At 44.2% G+C, this 18,499-nt stretch overlaps 1 protein-coding gene across 1 annotated transcript in view; it reads right to left on the minus strand.

The window, feature by feature from the left end:
- The window catches only part of LOC140394466 (C-Jun-amino-terminal kinase-interacting protein 3-like), an 86,081-nt gene that overhangs the window by 9,908 nt on the left and 57,674 nt on the right, over positions 1-18,499 (minus strand). The window contains 4 exon segments of the mRNA XM_072481760.1: positions 3,119-3,157; positions 9,203-9,316; positions 10,747-10,918; positions 17,339-17,487. Coding sequence (XP_072337861.1) covers positions 3,119-3,157; positions 9,203-9,316; positions 10,747-10,918; positions 17,339-17,487 — 474 coding nt within the window.

Below are 18,499 nucleotides of genomic sequence, written 5' to 3' on the forward strand. Positions count from 1 at the left end.
AGTCCTCCAAATGAACTTGCCTCACAAAGGAAACATCTCCTGGGGATGATAGTGAGGAAACCACTCAAATGTACCGCACACGCGCTAAAAAAATCTGAGATGTCCTTTTCAAAGCAAAACCTATTAAGTAGTTTAGATGTCATTATGAGAAAAACGTCAATACGTCGTCATATGTTATGAAATACTTAGGCTCGCATCAATTATATATTTATGAGCATTGTTAGAGAAAAAGCTGGAAAAATGTACCAGTAGCTTTAGTGAGCTGCATCTCCAAAATGGTTCAGTACGTTGATAAACATTAGACAGACTCATTAAGCTTCAGGATGAGTCATGCAATATTAATGCTTTCGGAGTTAAATGGTGTTGAGTATTTCTGTTGCCATGATTTAATGTCTTAAGCCATCCATTTACTAAAACATTTACTACCCTATTCTTTTTATCCCCCAGCTAATCTCCCTGCCCGTTGCAAATCAATCGATGTCCTGGACTTTATCCAGCCAGGAGGTATGGGGAATGTTTGCAAGCCTGCAGCCTGTGCCACAAGCAGCAGTCTCCCGACAGAAGGCCACGTCCTGCGTTGTGTGCCTCGCCCCAATGTTCAGTTTAGCTCGGGGTAGGAAATTAGATGTAGGGGGACAGTCGGAGGAAATTCATGTCCTACATGATTTGACAAGAAATATCATCCAATGCGACATAGGTGGGCCCCCGTTTAATTTCTCGGTCGGACACTCTACTCAATGAAAATTGTTTTAACCACAAAACAACTTCTCTCGACACAAAAGTAGGTATGTTTTCCCGTGAATATCCTTGGCTCCCTCCTCTGCCTTTATTTCCCATCTACATGTTACACCTCAGTGCAATTATCTGAAAACACACTTGGTTCCACGTGTATGCCGACAGTATATGGCTCTACCTCGCCTCCACTTCTCTCAACCCTTCCACTCTCTCTGATTGGTCACGTTGATTGTCCGATGTCCATTATTGGGTGAGCTTAAATTCCCTTCAACTAAGTAATGGAAAGACTGAAACCATTACCTTTGGTTTGCACCAGAAACTCCGTTCCCCTGGCCACCGACTCCATCCCTCTCCCTGGAAACTGTCTGAAGGCTGAACGAGGTGAGCTTCGGAACCCATTTTCACTGAGACCGTGTACTTACACCTCCGTAACATTGTCCGACCTCACCCCTGCTTTCGCTCATCTGCTGATGAAACCCTCATCCCTATACTTTTGCTACTGCTAGATTATTCCAATGCTCTCCCAGCCAGCTTCCCATCTGCCCAGCTACTTAAACTTGAGCTCATCCAAAGTTGGGCTGCCTTTATCCTAACTCGTACCAAGACCCATTCATCCATCCCCGCCACCTTGCCCGCTGACCTTCAGTGATCCCATTCCAGCAATGCCTTAATGTTGAAATTCTCATCCTTGTCTTCTAATCATTCCATGACCGTGCCCCTCCTTACCTCTGCAACCTTCTCTAGCCCTACAACCCTCTATCCTCCCTCCGTTCCTCCAATTGCGGCCTCTTGTTCAATCATTGGCAACTGTGCTTTTGCACGTCTAGGCATTTTAACAATGGAAGGCCTGTCCCAAACCTCTCCAACACTCTTCACCTTTAAGACATTCCTTAAAATATAACTTTCTGGCCAAGCTTCTACTCAGCTGTTCCGACATCTCCTTAGGTGGTTTGAGGCCAGGTTTTGTTGGATAACACTCCTGCAAAGTGTCTCGGGGCGTTTTACGATGTTATAGGTGCTACCTAAATGCAACTGACTGTTGCAATTGTTAGCTTTTAGTGTGAAATACTTGACAGTGCAAATATTATAAGCTTTAAAAAATAACCCCCATTCGCAACAGAATAAAAACATCTCCAATAGTTTGGCTATTCACTTGTTGGGGAAATTAAGGCTGTTGGAACTAACAATTTCACACCGACAGGGAAACAAAAAGAGGGGGAACCGGGACAAAGGCTACTGAGTTAAAACACAGGCTGAGATGGACTGCAGGTTACTTTATTCAGCCATGTAGGTGGATACTTCATCGACAGATGATTCCACACAGCCGAGAGGATGAGGTGGCTTTAGTTTGGGATATCAGCTGCTCCACGCAGTTCCTCGAATGGCTCAGAGCAGACATGATGCCGTGGCTGCGGTCAGTGCTTTTCTTCAAGTAGTGAAAAAGAAAAAAAGGCGGGCTGGGTGTACCGATTGTCACATCTGTGCTCCCCGAGAAATGGAACTTCTGCCAAAACAGGGGGGGCCCCCACCTTTCAGCCTCGAGAAACACGCGCAAGCAAAAGGCCGGTGAATTCAAACGTTAGCCACACTGAAACCCACAATAATCCGTCTGACTGGGAGATCGATATTGCAGGACAGGCTCTGACGGACCCGCCGCTATCTGGCTGGGGAACGCAGACTTTACTCATGTACTTTTCGTGCACAATTGGAATCCTCTCGGGCGGCACGGTGGCGCAGTGTGGTTAGCACTGCTGCCTCACGGCGCCGAGGACCCGGGTTCGATCCCGGGCCTTGGTCACTGTCCGTGTGGAGTTTGCACATTTCCCCCCCCCCCCTCTTGTGTGTGTGGGTCTCGCCTCCACAACCCAAAGACGTGCAGGGTAGGTGGATTGGCCACGCTAAATTGCCCCTTAATTGAAAAAAAAATGATAGGGCACTCTAAATTTATTTTTAAAAAACAATTGGAATCCTCTGGACCACACAATAAAATCCCATCTGGCTTTCAACATCTTACGAACAAAAGTGGCTCCCCACACCCTCCCTGTGTAATAAAGCTAAGCCTGGTTAATCTGACTGGCGTCTTTCCATTAGATCCATGTCAATAACCAGAATGATTTTGTAATTTATGACGCCGAACACATGGAGAGTGAACTGCAAAGCCAGGGAAACCCAAACTGCTTCCTGATTCCCCGAAGGATCACACGAAATGAAAGGGTTGTTGTGGATGAAGGACGCATCACAAATACACGGGTGCACAGCCCACACCTTGACGAATGAAATGCAAAGCAGGGCGTGTAGAGGGCGTGGCGGAGGAAAAAATGTTTTTTTTTTAAAAAGGAAAATGACACAGCCAAAACAAAAACAAGACAGCTCTTGAACTTACCCCTGAACCCCAGCAGTTGACCTCGGTGCAAAACTACAGCTGGAGGAGGGAAGGCAGAAGAAAAAAGATTCAGAAAGGAAAGGGAAGAACGGAGGGGAAGAGGAGCAGATTATACAGGGCAGGTAACGGGAGGGCCCCCGGGATAGGAATGAACTGAAAAAGACAGGCACACCAATCTCATTGACTGCGAACTTAACGGTGCATCAAGATGCCCCTTAAATGGCAAGTTGCATTTTTGGTTACAATTAACTCACTGGACAATTTGGTGGGTGGGAAACACACTAGTTGGCCAACATAACCAATGAATTTCAAACATGTGGCCACGTACCACAAGGTATAGATATCTCGGATCAGCTCAGTCGTAGCTCATCAGAGCTCAGAGAGCAGTGAAAATGCGGCAGCCAGCTTCAGAACCTTTGGGATAATGTGGGGAAGTAACCAGGCTTCCCCGTCCTGATCACTGCCCAGAAACCCCAGCTAGGTGTCTGCTCACGTTGGCTGTCTGGTGAGGACAGCGTATGGGGCTCGTCTGTCATTCCCCTCCCAACCCTCACGGCACTAGCCTGCTGGCATGTGCCTCTTGACACTCTCACGCGCGAGTTTGGTCATATATCACAGAGTGCCCATGGAATCACATACCAGGAAGCAGTTCACGCCTTCGGCAGAGGAAGACGGGAAGGGAAATAAAAACCAGCAGGAAAAAGGATAAAAAGAAACATATTACAGGAGCGTAGTCAGGTCTGAGAACAATCCAAACTTGGTCCAAGCAGACTATTCCATTCCCTTTACTCCCAAGTATTGATCCCAATATAATATTCCAGTACACCATCTTCAAAATCCAATCCAACTATACAATTACATATATACCATTCCCACTATTGACAAGCATTAATTCAAGTCAACACTTCCTGTCTATAATTCGAAGTGAGGATGCTGTATTTACGCTTGTGCACATGATAATGCTAGAACCTTTTAGCTTAACCATATGCTTCTCCTCCACAAATTTTAATTTAAACAACTGTACTGCTAATGCCTCATGGTTTTCACCTTTGAGTTTGTAAAACCTTGTATGTTGTGTTTAGATCTGTTCTAAAAAATACTACAAATAGTTTCCAACAAAACTGTGCTAATTATGCTCCCTGGTGCGCAGACTGTCCAAAGAGTGATGAGAAATCAAGGTGATCCCACATTACAGGAAGGACAGTAATTGCTCTGGAGTGAATACAGAGCAGAAGACTGCTGCTAGTTCTTGAAAATGGTAGGAAAGATTGGATAGGCCAAGTTTGCTTTCCTTAGAACAGAGGAGACGAACGGGTGACCAAATTGAGGTGCACAGAATTATGAGGGGCCTGGACAGGGTAGAAGGGAAAGACTTGTTTCCTTGGGTTGATGGGTCAATGATCAGAGGGCGTAAGTTTAACGTAATTGGTAGAAGTGCGGTTAGGTGAATTGGGCATTCTGAATTCTCCCTCTGTGTACCCGAACAGGCGCCCGTGTCATGTGAGAGTACCTTTAAGAAATGGGTGTTTATAAATGGGTGTGTATATAAATATCTGTAGTGAGAGTACCTTTAAGAAATGGGTGTTTATTACTGCAGTGATGTCAGAGAGTGGGTGGAGTTGGGCTGTCTGCCAGCTTTTTACTTTCATTTTAGGCCGTTTGCTGCAGGGTGTGTTTTAGTTTCGTTTTCAGAGCTGGATAGCTGCAGTTACAGCCAGAAGAGGTATTAGTCTCTCTCTCTCTCTAATCTAAAAACTGTAAATCGATCCTTTGGTGATTTAAAATTAATAACTGCTCTCAGTAGTGACTTTAACCTGATGTGCTTCTGCTAAAATTTATTTTTTAAGTCTTATGGATGTTAAAAGGACAGGTTAAGGATTACGTAGTGTTGTATGCTTTAGCTGTTGTATTTGAACTAATGGTTACTAAGATGTTCACTGTATGTTTTAAAAAGGGTAGCTTGAGTTCATAGAATAAACATTGTTTTGCTTTAAAAAATACTTTTCTATTTCTGCTGTACCAAACCTGTAGAGTGGGCCGTGTGCTCCCCATACCACAATCTATTAAAAGTTGTGGGTCAGGTGAACTCCATGGTAAACTTTGGTGTTCTCTAAACTCTGGCCCATAACAAATTGGGGGCTCGAGGGGGATAAAAGTCTATCTATTGGATTGGCTTAGTGAACTTAAAGACAGTGAGGGGTGAGCATATTGTGGTTGCTTTTCAGGTGTGGTATTTTAGTTTAAGTAGGGAGTATGTTGTGGACAGTGGCTCTTTCAGAGGCTCTGAAATTTTTGGTGGTGGAGACGGTCACACGCAGTACCTTACGGGCAGACTAAAAGCAGACTTAGATTTGGCAAAAACATTGCAGTTAACATTACCTGACAAAATGCGAAAAGATGAGGTAATTATGGCACTGGCTAAGCATTTAAAGTTTCCTGAGATACAGTTTGACTCATTGGCAATGGCAAAAATTCAGTTACAACTTAAACAAATGGAACATGAGAAAGAATTAAAGCAGCTTGAATATGAAAGAGATAGAGAGGAAAAAGAAAGAGAAAGGGAGATACAGATCGGGGAAAAAGATAAAGAGAGAGAGTTTGAACTTCAGAAAATGGCCATGAAACATGACAGTCAGTTAAAATTGGCAGGCGTAAAGGGAAACGTACAGTTGGATGATAGTGATGAGGATAGTGAGAAAGAGCATCATAGCCAAAGGCTTGGTGGGGATCTATTTAATTTTGCCAAGCATTGCCAAGGTTTGATGAAAAGGAGGTAGAAGCCTTTTTCATTTCATTTGAGAAGGTAGCTAAACAAATGAAATGGCCACAGGACATGTGGGAATTACTGATTCAAACAAAGCTGGTAGGTAGGGCTCGTGAAGTGTTTGCATCACTACAGGAGGAGGTATCTGGGACGTATAAGGAGGTGAAAAAATCCATCTTGGGTCCATATGAACTAGTGCCTGAAGCCTACAGACAATGGTTTAGAAATTTAAGGAAAGAATTTGGTCAAACATACATGTAGTTTGAAAGGATCAATTAAGAGAAATTTTGATAGGTGGATATGGGCTTTGAAAATAGACCAAACATATGAAGCTCTCAGAGAAATTACATCTTTGGAGGAGTTTAAAAATTCAATTCTGATGTAGTGAGAACTCACTGTGGAAGAGCAGAGGGTTAAAACTGTGAGGTTAGCAGCAGAAATGGCAGATGATTATGAATTAGTTCATAAATCAAAGCTTGGTTTCCGACATCAGTTTCAGCCTGTGAGGGATAGAAACTGGGGACATGAGAAATACTCAAGTGGTAAAGGTAATCTGATGGGAGATAATAAAGAGAGTGTACCTCAGACTAAAAAAGAAATCCAGGACGGTGGAAAAGAAATGAAAAGTTTCAAATGTTTTCACTGTAACAAACTAGGCCATGTAAAGTCACAGTGTTGGTGGTTGGAGGAAAGCACTGGGAAGTCTGATGTGGTAAAAACAGGATAGGACAGTGTTAAAGTGGTAAAGGAAAGCCCAAGTGAAGCGAAGGATATCATAACACCGGAGTGTGGCGACTAAGGGCTTTTCACAATAACTTCACTGCAGTGTTAATGTAAGCCTACTTGTGACACAAAAAAGGGGTCATATAGAAATACCTTTTCACCCAGAGAGTGGTGAACATCTGGAATTCACTGCCTGAATTTGTGGTCAGGTCGGAAATGCTCAACCTATTTAAAAGGTACCTGGATCTGTACCTTAAATGCTTTAACACTGCAAGGCTATGGACCGGTGCTGGAAAGTGACATTAAAATGAGTAGCTAGTTTTTTTTATGTTCTCTCTCTTTTTTCGGGCCGGCACAAACACAATGGGCTGAATGGGCTCTTTCTGTGCCGTAACTTTTCTATGGTTCTAGAACAGGGAACTAGTCAATAGTAAGGTCCCACAAAGAATGTTTGTTCGATAAAATAACTGACACCAGTGAATATGATGAAGCTTGAGTTTAAATGACTTGTGAATTGCTCAACCCTCACTCTAATGGTTTATCAGCTGGAATCCTTTTGATTAGGCGCAGGCTTATATTCCATTCTATCCCATATCACACAAAAAGCACCATGTACTCCCTGAAAATTACAGCCTTTTAAACTAAAGACTCATGTATCAGAAGATGACGGTTATTTGCCTGTACTGTTGCATCTGATATCCGATGACATTTGATCCCTGTGCCAATGACATTACCTGAGCTATTTCCCTTCATTACTGATGCCCTCTCCTCCAAGGCACTCATCGTTCACCTGTTGTCTTGATTAACAGCCCTGCTGGTCCATTTAGGTGAAGTATATTTCAGAGTCTCCACTGGAGTATTTTCAGTTGACGATACTGGTTCCCAAAGTGTTTTTAATAATTCTTTAACTTATATTTCACAAGAATGCTAACTATTTGTGGGATTGACCTGACTATTTAACCCTACATTTTTGGTTACATCAGTGCTTTCAATGGAATATTACTGATCGAAGACTGTTTTTCACCTTTGACGTTAAACTTCTAATTGATCCAAGGGCAGAACACGTGACAATCCTGCCCATGGTGCTGGTAAAAAGATACAAACAGAAGGATTCTTGACAAATGAATTATACCTTCCTGCCAGTTTATGCAGGTGGAGCTGCACTGTGAGTAAATCCATTGTAGACCTGTCACTCAGAAATACACTCTTCCTTTGCAACTAGAGAGTGGGATTTGAAGAACTGCACATCAAGCATGGACTATTTATCAGTCGCAATCAATCAGCAGCGGTTAGTGCAAGCAGTTCACATTCCAGGCAAGAACCCCCACAAAGCTTTGTTAAAACTGCTGGACATTTATGGAAGGAATCTAGATCATCATTAATAATGTGAAATACACATATACACACACACACAAACATGCACATTCAGACAAACAATCTATTAGGTCCTGCTCTGAAATATTAGTTTACCTAAATTGTATCATTTAAACACCAGTTGTTAAATGAGTTGTGGAGAATTGTGCTCATGAATAGATATCACCAAGAATAAATGTACTGAAGTATTATTTATATATAACTGAACTAGTTTAATTAGTGTTTTATTCAAACTGGGAGGATTTGCACAATCCCCGGCTGTGCATCATTTACTGTGAATTGAATGTAGTGTGAGATATTGAATTGATGGCCTGGAATTTGCTGAGGAAATGACAGCACGAATCTTGGTATATAAATCAGCAGCAACCTACGCCAAGAAAGAGCTACCCCATCGATTGCAAATACTAACTGCAGAATGATTTAGATCTGCCACCATTTTTTGGACAGACCATCATTCTGAAGGAAGAACCTCACACTCTGCTACAACTGTCGATGTTAATAGTTATTAGAAGTAACATTCAGTTTTTGTAGCATTTTTTGCTTTATCTTCGAGCACTAATTCTGAGACAAATGTAATCTTTTTGTACATAATAATTAATTTGTGTAGGAGGGCAGCATCAACTTTCCGCTCAATAGGTCTCCTACGTTTAAACACTCAACCTTTTGGATATTTGGATGTTGAATTAATGGGTAAATTTAGCCTCACCCAAGCACATTTTCACACATAACACCCCCCCCAACAATGATTATCGTCATTGCCACAAACTATGTAAATGGGTTCTTCTGCATCAGCTGCCACTTTATGTGCTGTGGTGTGACTTTGTCTAGACGAGCTGCAACATTATAAACAGCTTTTAGACCTGCAACTATTAAAGGACCACCTGCTCACAAATGATGTAATTGCAAAAGTATCATTAAACACACATAAATCTGCAAAAATATGAAGTTACAATTAAATGCAGTCATATGTTTAAACATTTGAGTGAACACAACGTGTTTTTAGGTTAATCCATTCATAAATAACAACAGAGGGAGAGAATTGTTGTCTTCCATATGTTTCAATCTTCAGTCAAAATCTTTCTTGATCATAGATCATGATTCATTCGTGCAACATTTTTTTGTAACCCGGTGTAACAGCTACAGTTTATTTTCCACAGACCAAATGAATCTGTGACACGCTGAAAGACCCCATTACAAACCCAGGTCAGACTTTGCTAACTTACTTTCCGTCAGGGGGATAGAGATAACGACTCCATTTCCCGTCCCCACCCAGAGGCGGTTTCCACCAATGAGCAAAGCTGTGATTCGCACAAAAGAGAAGCCCAATTTTCCCGTCCCTGTCAATCAAAGCAAGAGGTTTCCGAGTTAGTTAGCAACAGATCACGAGGGGTGGAACTAGTACCAGCCTATGGGAGCACATGACGAGGAGGATCTTAATACTTAGCTTGGCTCCCCCTAGAACAGACTGATGCGTGACAGTAATTTCAATATAATTTATCGAAATAATATTTGAATCAGATGATTCTGGATATCCCAGAGTCAGTTTAATTAGTGGAGAAATGGTGTGTGGGGTTAAAATTGGCCGTTTACGACATTTCTCCAGGAACTATATTGCTCCTTCACTGAAATTACAGGAATTCAGGCCCATTATACTTTCATTCATTCATATATTTAAGTGTTACACAAAATTAAACACAACTTATTTCCTTATGCAACAATGTGCGGACAGAAGAAAACCAAAATGTTCGAGCAACGCAGCAATTCACTTCCATTTAAAGGGCTTGCGCGGCCTCACATTCACACAACACAAATGGTATCGGCAATGGGGTATCCAACTCCCTCGGAGCCTTCCCCGCTGCTTTGGCAGTTCACTGCCAGGCTCCTGTTTAAGACAATGTCAATTTCAATCTCGACCAGCATCTTAACTCGGATTCCGGCCTGGGGAAACATTTCAGCAGCTCTTGGTCAGATCCCATGGGAATGAACAATTCAGCTCACTGCTGGGAGTGAAACATAGACGGGAAACATACTCGGAAAAGTGGGTTTCCTTCCGAGAGGTGCATTAGCAGTGGGTAACGGTGTCGGAGAAGAGCAATTTAGGAAGGACGTGGAAGCTTTGGAAAAGGTGCAAAGGAGATTTACCAGGATGTTGCCTGGAATGGAGAGTAGGTCTTACAAAGAAAGGTTGAGGGTGCTAGGCCTTTTCTCATCAGAACGGAGAAGGATGAGGGGAGACTTGATAGAGGTTTATAAGATGATCAGGGGAATAGATAGAGTAGACAGAGACTTTTTCCCCGGGTGGAACAAACCATTACAAGGGGACATAAATTTAAGGTGAATGGTGGAAGATATAGGGGGATGTCAGAGGTAGGTTCTTTACCCAGAGAGTAGTGGGGGCATGGAATGCACTGCCTGTGGAAATAGTTGAGTCGGAAACATTAAGGACCTTCAAGCGGCTATTGGATAGGTACATGGATTACGGTAGAATGATGGGATGTAGATTAATTTGTTCTTAATCTAGGACAAAAGTTCGGCACAACATCGTGGGCCGAAGGGCCTGTTCTGTGCTGTATTTTCTTAGTTCTATGTAATATCATACTCACCTCCAAACAGCCAGAGAAAGATCATAAAACTTAAGGAAGGGTAATGTTGAAAGGAATAACACTGTTTGGATGACAATATTATTACAGCTCTTGTATAAAAAACAATTCAATGTCTAAGACAGTAAAGCTAACAATTGTATCAAGGAGCAAGTGAATGACCATACCTAACATCTTACTGACATAAGGCTCAATATCTACATCCTGTAAATGCTGATGCGTGTGAGCATGATACAGGCGCAATGTGGAATCCAGGCGAATTGATATCCAAACCCCATCGCCAATCCAAGCCAACTGGCGTACTTGGCTTTCCCTCCTTGGGTGAGCATCAAAAGACTTCTGTTGTAGAAATAACAAATTAGAAAATACTAAAGGGCTTTGACATCAGATGATGATTCTGCAGGCACAAGAATACAAGAATGTTACGACAAAAAAAACCCTAAGGGCAGCACGGTAGCATTGTGGATAGCACAATTGCTTCACAGCTCCAGGGTCCCAGGTTCGATTCCGGCTTGGGTCACTGTCTGTGCGGAGTCTGCACATCCTCCCCGTGTGTGCGTGGGTTTCCTCCGGGTGCTCCGGTTTCCTCTCACAGTCCAAAGATGTGCAGGTTAGGTGGATTGGCCACGCTAAATTGCCCTTAGTGTCCAAAATTGCCCATAGTGTTGGGTGGGGTTGCTGGGTTATGAGGATAGGGTGGAGGAGCGGACCTTGGGTAGGGTGCTCTTTCCAAGAGCCGGTGCAGACTCGATGGGCCGAATGGCCTCCTTCTGCACTGTAAATTCTATGAATCTAACATGCCCCCACTTTCTCATTACACAGCGTAAGCATCACAACGGAGAATTGGACATCCGGTGAGAGTAAGCTAAACCATGGGACTGGGTGATAAGGCACATTTTCCTTCACCCCTGGGAACCAAGTCCAAATCCAAATCACAGGATGAAAATTTTCCATATGCCAGCGGTCCGGATCTCTATTATATGAAATGAGCACTGCCAGTACTAATCCAGTTCCCCGTGCGGGAAACTGAAACTTTTATCTTGGCATTATTGGTGCTTTTCTGCAGCTGTGGCTTCAGGTGAGGGATGTACATGGAGAGATTTACTCTGCCTTTACTTATTCTATCTAAAATGACTTTAGTGAACAAAAAACAAAGAAACTTACAGCACAGGAACAGGCCCTTCGGCCCTCCAAGCCTGCGCCGACTATGTTGCCCGTCTAAACTAAAAACCCCTACCCTTCCGGGGACCATATCCTCTATTCCCATCCTGTTCATGTATTCGTCAAGACACCCCTTAAAAGTCACTATTGTACTATTGTGAACAGTGGGTGTCGAGTACGGGATTGTTCACTGCCCAGCATTGGTATCTTGACATTAAAAAAAAGTAGAAAGATAGAAGTATATATAGAGCGGCACAGTGGCGCAGTGGTTAGCACTGCTGTCTCATGGCACCGAGGTCCCAGGTTCGATCCCGGCTCACTGTCCGTGTGGAGTTTGCACATTCTCCCCGTGTCTGCGTGGGTTTCGCCCCCACAACCAAAAGATGTGCAGGGCAGGTGGATTGGCCACGCTAAATTGCCCCTTAATTGGAAAAAAAATAATTGGGTACTCTTAAATTAAAATTTTAAAATTATATATGAGTATATACTAGTGTATGTATTTCATGAAAAGTGCAGGTGCATGGAAGTCTTTTAGCTGTCCTATAACACAGCGTCTGATTTCTGCTTTCATCAATAAACTGTCTGAAGTTCCAGTTAATATACGGAAACCACTCACAAGGTAATAACAGCAATATCACTAACAGTTGGAAGCTGATGAGCAAATATCAAATGTTTCCATGAAACTCTCATCGCATCACACCGGACATAGTGGCTAAAGCAAGAACACAGCTGGAACCTTAAACTTCAGTGAGGATGTAAATCAAGTGATAATGGATGAGCTGCCCATGATACAACCTGCCTTAGTCTGTCCATTAAAGTCATTGAAATCGAAAATCAGGGCATATATCAGTTGGCTGATTCAACATGGTCTATTTTACACCCTCAATGATGGTGACGGTTTTGCTCCATTTCAACTTTTAGGAACGGACCAGACAGATGGTAAAAGGAGAGTAAAAGAACAGGATTGGGACCTACTGGTCACATGGAAACAGAATGAATCTGCATTGGGAGAGACGGGGATTAATCAAGAACAGTCAGCATGGTTTTGTTAACGGGAGGTCACATCTGACCAACTTAATTAAATTCTTCAAAGAGGTGACCAGATGTATAGTTAAGGGCAATGCATTTGACGTAGTCTACTTGGACTTCAGCAAGGCTTTTGATAAGGTCCCAAATGGGAGACTGATAGCGAAGGTAAGAGCCCATGGGATCCACGGAAATTTGGCAACTTGGATCCAGAATTGGCTGAGTGGCAGGAAGCAGAGGGTGATGGTCGAGGGGTGCTTTTCTGACTGGAAGCCTGTGTCCAGTGGGGTCCCGCAGGGATCAGTGTTGGGCCCTTGCTGTTTGTGGTTATATAAATGATTTAGATATGAATGCAGGAGGGTTGATCAGTAAGTTCGCAGATGATACAAAGGTCGGTGGTGGTGGTAATTAGTGACGAGGATAGTCTTGGATTACAGGAGGATATTGATGGGCTGGTCAGATCAGTGGTAAATGGAATTGAATCTGGTTAAGTGTGAGGTGATGCATTTGGGCAGGACAAACAAGGCAAGGGAATACGACGGCAGGATCCTGGGAAGAGAAAGGATCAGAGGGACCTTGGTGTGCATCTGCACTAGTCCCTTAATGTAGCGGGGTAGGCGGATACAGTGATTAAGACAACATATGGTATACTTGCTTTTATTAGCCGAGGCATAGAGTTGAAGAGCAGGGAGGTTTTTGCTGAAACTGTATAAAACATTGGTTAGGCCACAGCTGGAGTATTGTGTGCAGTTCTGCAATCCACATTATAGGAGGGATGTGGTAGCACTGGAAAGGGTGCAGCAAGGCCTGAACAATATCAAGGCTTGGGCTGACAAGTGGCAAGTAACATTCGCACCACACAAGTGCCAGGTAATGACCATCTCCAATAAGAGAGAATCAAACAATAACCCCTTGACATTTAATTGCATGACTATCACACTGGGCTAAATCGCTGGCTTTGAAAGCAGACCAAGGCAGGCCAGCAGCACGGTTCAATTCCCGTACCAGACTCCCCGAACAGGCGGCGGAATGTGGCGACTAGGGGCTTTTCACAGTAACTTCATTGAAGCCTACTCGTGACAATAAGCGATTTTCATTTCATTTCAAATATGCATGACCATGCTTTGGGCTTATTTTGAGAGAGAACTGATATTGCACAAGAGCAAGGAGGTGGGCCTCAGCTGGAGGTATGCGGCCAGTTCTGCGTTTTAGGATCTGTGTGAAGGTATTGGAGAGAGCGCACAAACAATTCATGAGAATGGTTCCGGGGATGAGGAGCTTCAGTCATGGGGATAGATTGGAGAAGTTAGGACTGTTTTCCTTAGCGAAAAGAAGGCCGAGAGGAGGTCTGATAGAGGTATTCGGAATCGTCAGGGGCCAGGACAGAGTAGACTGGATTGAGAATAAGAGGGCTCAGATTTGATGTCAGATTTCAAGAAGCAAAAGCGGCGAGGGAAAAATCTTTTATACACACAGGGGTTGGTTAGGGTCTGGGATGCGTGGCTGGACTGTGTGGTGGGGGCAGGTTCAATAAAGACACTCAGAAAGGAATTAGACTGTTATCTGAAAAGGAATAATATGCAGGGCCACTTGGGAGACGGCAGACGAATATAACTAAATGAAAGTAAATGATGGGCCACAATCTGTATCTTTTCATGTCCCCTTATCTCAAACCTCCCACACCATATGAATATCAGACTACGTCATTTTAGTTAAAAATGCTTTTGCTGAACTAAAGCTAGTTCTCCAGGGTTAAATATGTAGGACAGCGTGGCCAACATGTATAATTTTGGTTTCAAATAGGGTGTCTGATACAGCAATCTATGGGCAATGAAAGATAATTTGACATGCCAGCAAAGGTGCAAATTCATCGCTACTTCCGTTAACAATCTCCATTTGATCTCAGCAGGAGGCGCTGACGAATGCGGCTGGTGGATTCTGCTCCAGGGACTGCAGTGTAGTCAGGTTTTTAAAAAGGGAACAGAGGGGAGCTCAGGCAACGGGAGGTAAACAAGCAGAAAATGCTGCAAGTGGATGGAAAGGGTGGGAGGCTGCAAGGCCAGGTGGGCTACAGCGCCACAGAAAGGTGAGGATTCGGTTCCGCGTGGGCTAGGGGCCAGAATGCGCAAGAGTTGTGTAAAGTCGAGCAATGCAACCCACTGAAGTGGGACAGCTTGGCATGTTCATTAGCTTTATAGAATCATAGAATTTACAGTGCAGAAGGAGGCCATTCAGCCCATCGAGTCTGCACCGGCCCTTGAAAAGAGCACCCTATTTTTTTTATTTTAAAAATATATAAATTTAGTGTACCCAATAATTTTTTTCCCCCAATTAAGGGAGAGTTTAGCGTGGCCAATCCACCTAATCTGCACATCTTTGGGTTGTGGGGGCGAGACCCACACAGACACGGGGAGAATGTGCAAACCCCACACAGACAGTGACTCGGAGCCGGGATCGAACCCGGGTCCTCGCCGCCGTGAAGCAGCAGTGCTAACCGCTGCACCACCGTGCAACCCGAGTGCACCCTACTTAAGCCCACGCCTCCACCTTATCCCCATAACCCAGTAACCCCATCTAGCCTTTGGACACAAAGGGGCAATTTAGCATGGCCAATCCACCTGATCTGAACATCTATGAACTGTGGGAAGAAACCGGAGCACCCAGAGGAAACCCATGCAGACACGGGAATAACGTACAAACTCTCCACAGACAGTCACCCGAGGCCGGAATTGAACCCAGGTCCCTGGCGCTGTGGGACAGCAGTGCTAACCACTGTGTCACCGTGCCGCCCTGATCTACATCATCCACTGAGATTGAAGAAATTTACTTGTCATGGATAACTGATTCAAGTCACAAGGGGTTCCACCCAGCATTACAGGTCAGGATTATAAAAGTGAATCACTCCCATAAAAGTAAGACACGTTGAACGCTTAAATGGGACCAACTGACAACCCCGAATTCACATCTTCTGATAGGGTACACTTGGATTTGCCTCTGAAACAAAGCCTACAGGGTACGTTATAAATCATACAACCCGGTTTGTGTCCTGATGAGCAGGGTGTTTTGAAAGACAGCCACTATTTTAACCCCAGTTATTCAAAACTAAATATAGAAAATTTCCCTAGCTAACACACACAATTCCTTCTGTGGGGGCCACAGCAGGAGAGAGGGATCAAAGCAGAGAAGGATTTTAAGGAATTGGGATAGTTAATTTTATTCAGAAAGCAAGAAGATAAAATAAAATCAGCGACATAAACATGGATTCAAACATATTTCCTGCTTATTTCAATTGTTGTTGCAACATATAATTCTGTTCAAAACAGCTATTCTTTCCTGTCTAAAATGTTTTCCATTCTCAGCCTACTGTTTCTTAATATTATACACTCCGATTTCATCACCACATACTTGGTTCTACACAGAGTCAGCTGAAAAATCCCCCTATACAACACATCAATACTGTAATAAAATACTTATGATAGCATCCATTTCCTGTGCCCATTCCTATTTTTCTTCAGCTCTCCAAAATCAAGATTAAAAAAAACTAGTGCTGGCTTCCTGATGGCCTTTCATGTTGCTCACCTTTGGCCCTAAGGTAGAACGGCATAACTAGAAAATGAATATGTGACCGTCCCAGTTTAGAACATAGAACATACAGTGCAGAAGGAGGCCATTCGGCACATCGAGTCTGCACCGACCCACTTAAGCCCTCACTTCCACCCTATCCCCGTAACCCCTTCTAACCGTTTTGGATACTAAGGGCAATTTATCATTGTTAATCCACCTAACCTGCATGTCTTTGGACTGTGGGAGGAAACCGGAGCACCCGGGAGGAAACCCACGCAGACACAGGGAGAACGTGCAGACTCCTCACAGACCATGACCCAGCAGGGAATCGAACCTAGGACCCTGGCGCTGTGAAGCCACAGTGCTATCCACTTGTGCTACCGTGCTGCCCTGTCCATTCCTGTTGCAATGTGCAACCTCCTGTTTAATGTCCATTCCATTGCTTTCCCCATTACTCGTGTTAATAGGTCCATGGCATCGGCCGACCTTTTGAATTTGCAGGCCCTTTATTTTTAAAAATGGTATCTGTCCCTCTGTTCTGCCTGTTTTTCGACCATTAGCGCTTGTGCAGGTGGCCTTTTGGGTTACCGTGTGGTCCCCTGCCCCCACAACCACCCACCTCAACACCATCCCCGCAATGTTCTTCAACACATTCAACCGTCCAGTCACTGACTTTGAGACGCAGGCTTGAGAAAAAGGAGTTGTGTTCCTCGCCTGCTTTCCCCCAGTGCTGCCTGCGACCTCCATGTTACATCAGTAATGATGGGTTACTCTGCCACGTCTTTAACCAACCCAAGTAACCACCCACTGACCAATTGATAAATCACCCCTCGGTGAATCGATTCAATGTTACTTGATTCCTATACCCATGCTGCAAATTGGCCCAAATGTCGAAATATGTCAGGAAAGGCTGGCTGGATTACGTCCACTGCTGGAGAAATAACGGCAGATATTTAGTAGCTGTGCGTGACACCATGTTTCCTGCCTTTAGCTCTACCCAACACATACCTCAATCTGCATTGTTTTAGGCTGAATGACGTGAATCTTGTTCTTGTAGCCGCACCAGACCTTGTCGTGCACAACAGCCATGCAACGGATGGAGTGGTTTGGGCGTTGCAGGTCCATGAGGTGGTAATTGCTCAGATCCCATTGGCCATCTACTCAGACAAAAGTACAATGGTTTCATTACTGTTAGTGACAAGTGTATCAGTCTACCCCCAATTCCTTCTGGAGTAACACATCACAATGTTATTGTTTTTATTATGCACACCGACAGATTCAATGGACACAATGCGATTTCTTATGTTTTCTCAGTTAAAAAAAGATCAATCCAGCAAAATATTTTGATAGGAACACCGTATAAAGATTCTATCAGGAACAGGCTACTTGTTCACTTCCCACACATTGATTTCCGATGGCGGCTATGAAGGAGTAGGTCGCACATTTGGTGGCTTCCGCTCGGGTCGGAACTTTGGACCTTTTTCCCCTGAAGTTTTGTCGGATCTGAAGCGGAAAATTGATGTTGGATGCAACGGTGACGAGGAATCCTACATCAGTGCATGGAGAAGCGGGCCAGGAGTGCTCGCAAAGGAAGAAATAGGCGAACGGAGAAGGCTTGGGCTGAGGCTGCAGTGGGAGACAGCATGGCGGACGACCGGAGTTCTGGCTCGACAACCCAGTGGCCGACGGAGCAGTTGATGCAGTTTATACAGGAGGACTGAGCCAAGCAGAAACAGGAATGCTTGGACCCGATTAAGGAGTCGATTGCGCGACTGGATGCTCAAGATCGGGCGATCCAGAAAGTGGAGAAGGCACTGACTGAGCAGGAGGAACACCTAGCTGCAGTGGAGTTGGAGGTGGGGATGCTGAGAGACCAACAGAAAAGGCTCCAGGAGAAGATGGAGGATCTAGAAAACAGGTCCCTCCGGCAGAACCTGAGAATCGTGGGTCTCCCGGAGGGATCGGAAGGAATGGGCGCAGGTATGTTTGAGAAGCTACTGGGGGAGGGGATGTTCACCCGACCCTTGGAGGTGGACAGGGCGCACAAAGCGCTAGCGAGGAGGCCGCGTGTAGGTGACCTTTCGAGAGCAATGGTGGTGAGATTCCACAGGTACCTGGCCCAGGAGTGCATTCCACTTCCCACATGTTAAGCTTTGATTAATTGACTAG

The sequence above is a fragment of the Scyliorhinus torazame genome, chromosome 17, assembly GCF_047496885.1.
Source record: "Scyliorhinus torazame isolate Kashiwa2021f chromosome 17, sScyTor2.1, whole genome shotgun sequence".
NCBI lineage: Eukaryota > Metazoa > Chordata > Chondrichthyes > Carcharhiniformes > Scyliorhinidae > Scyliorhinus > Scyliorhinus torazame.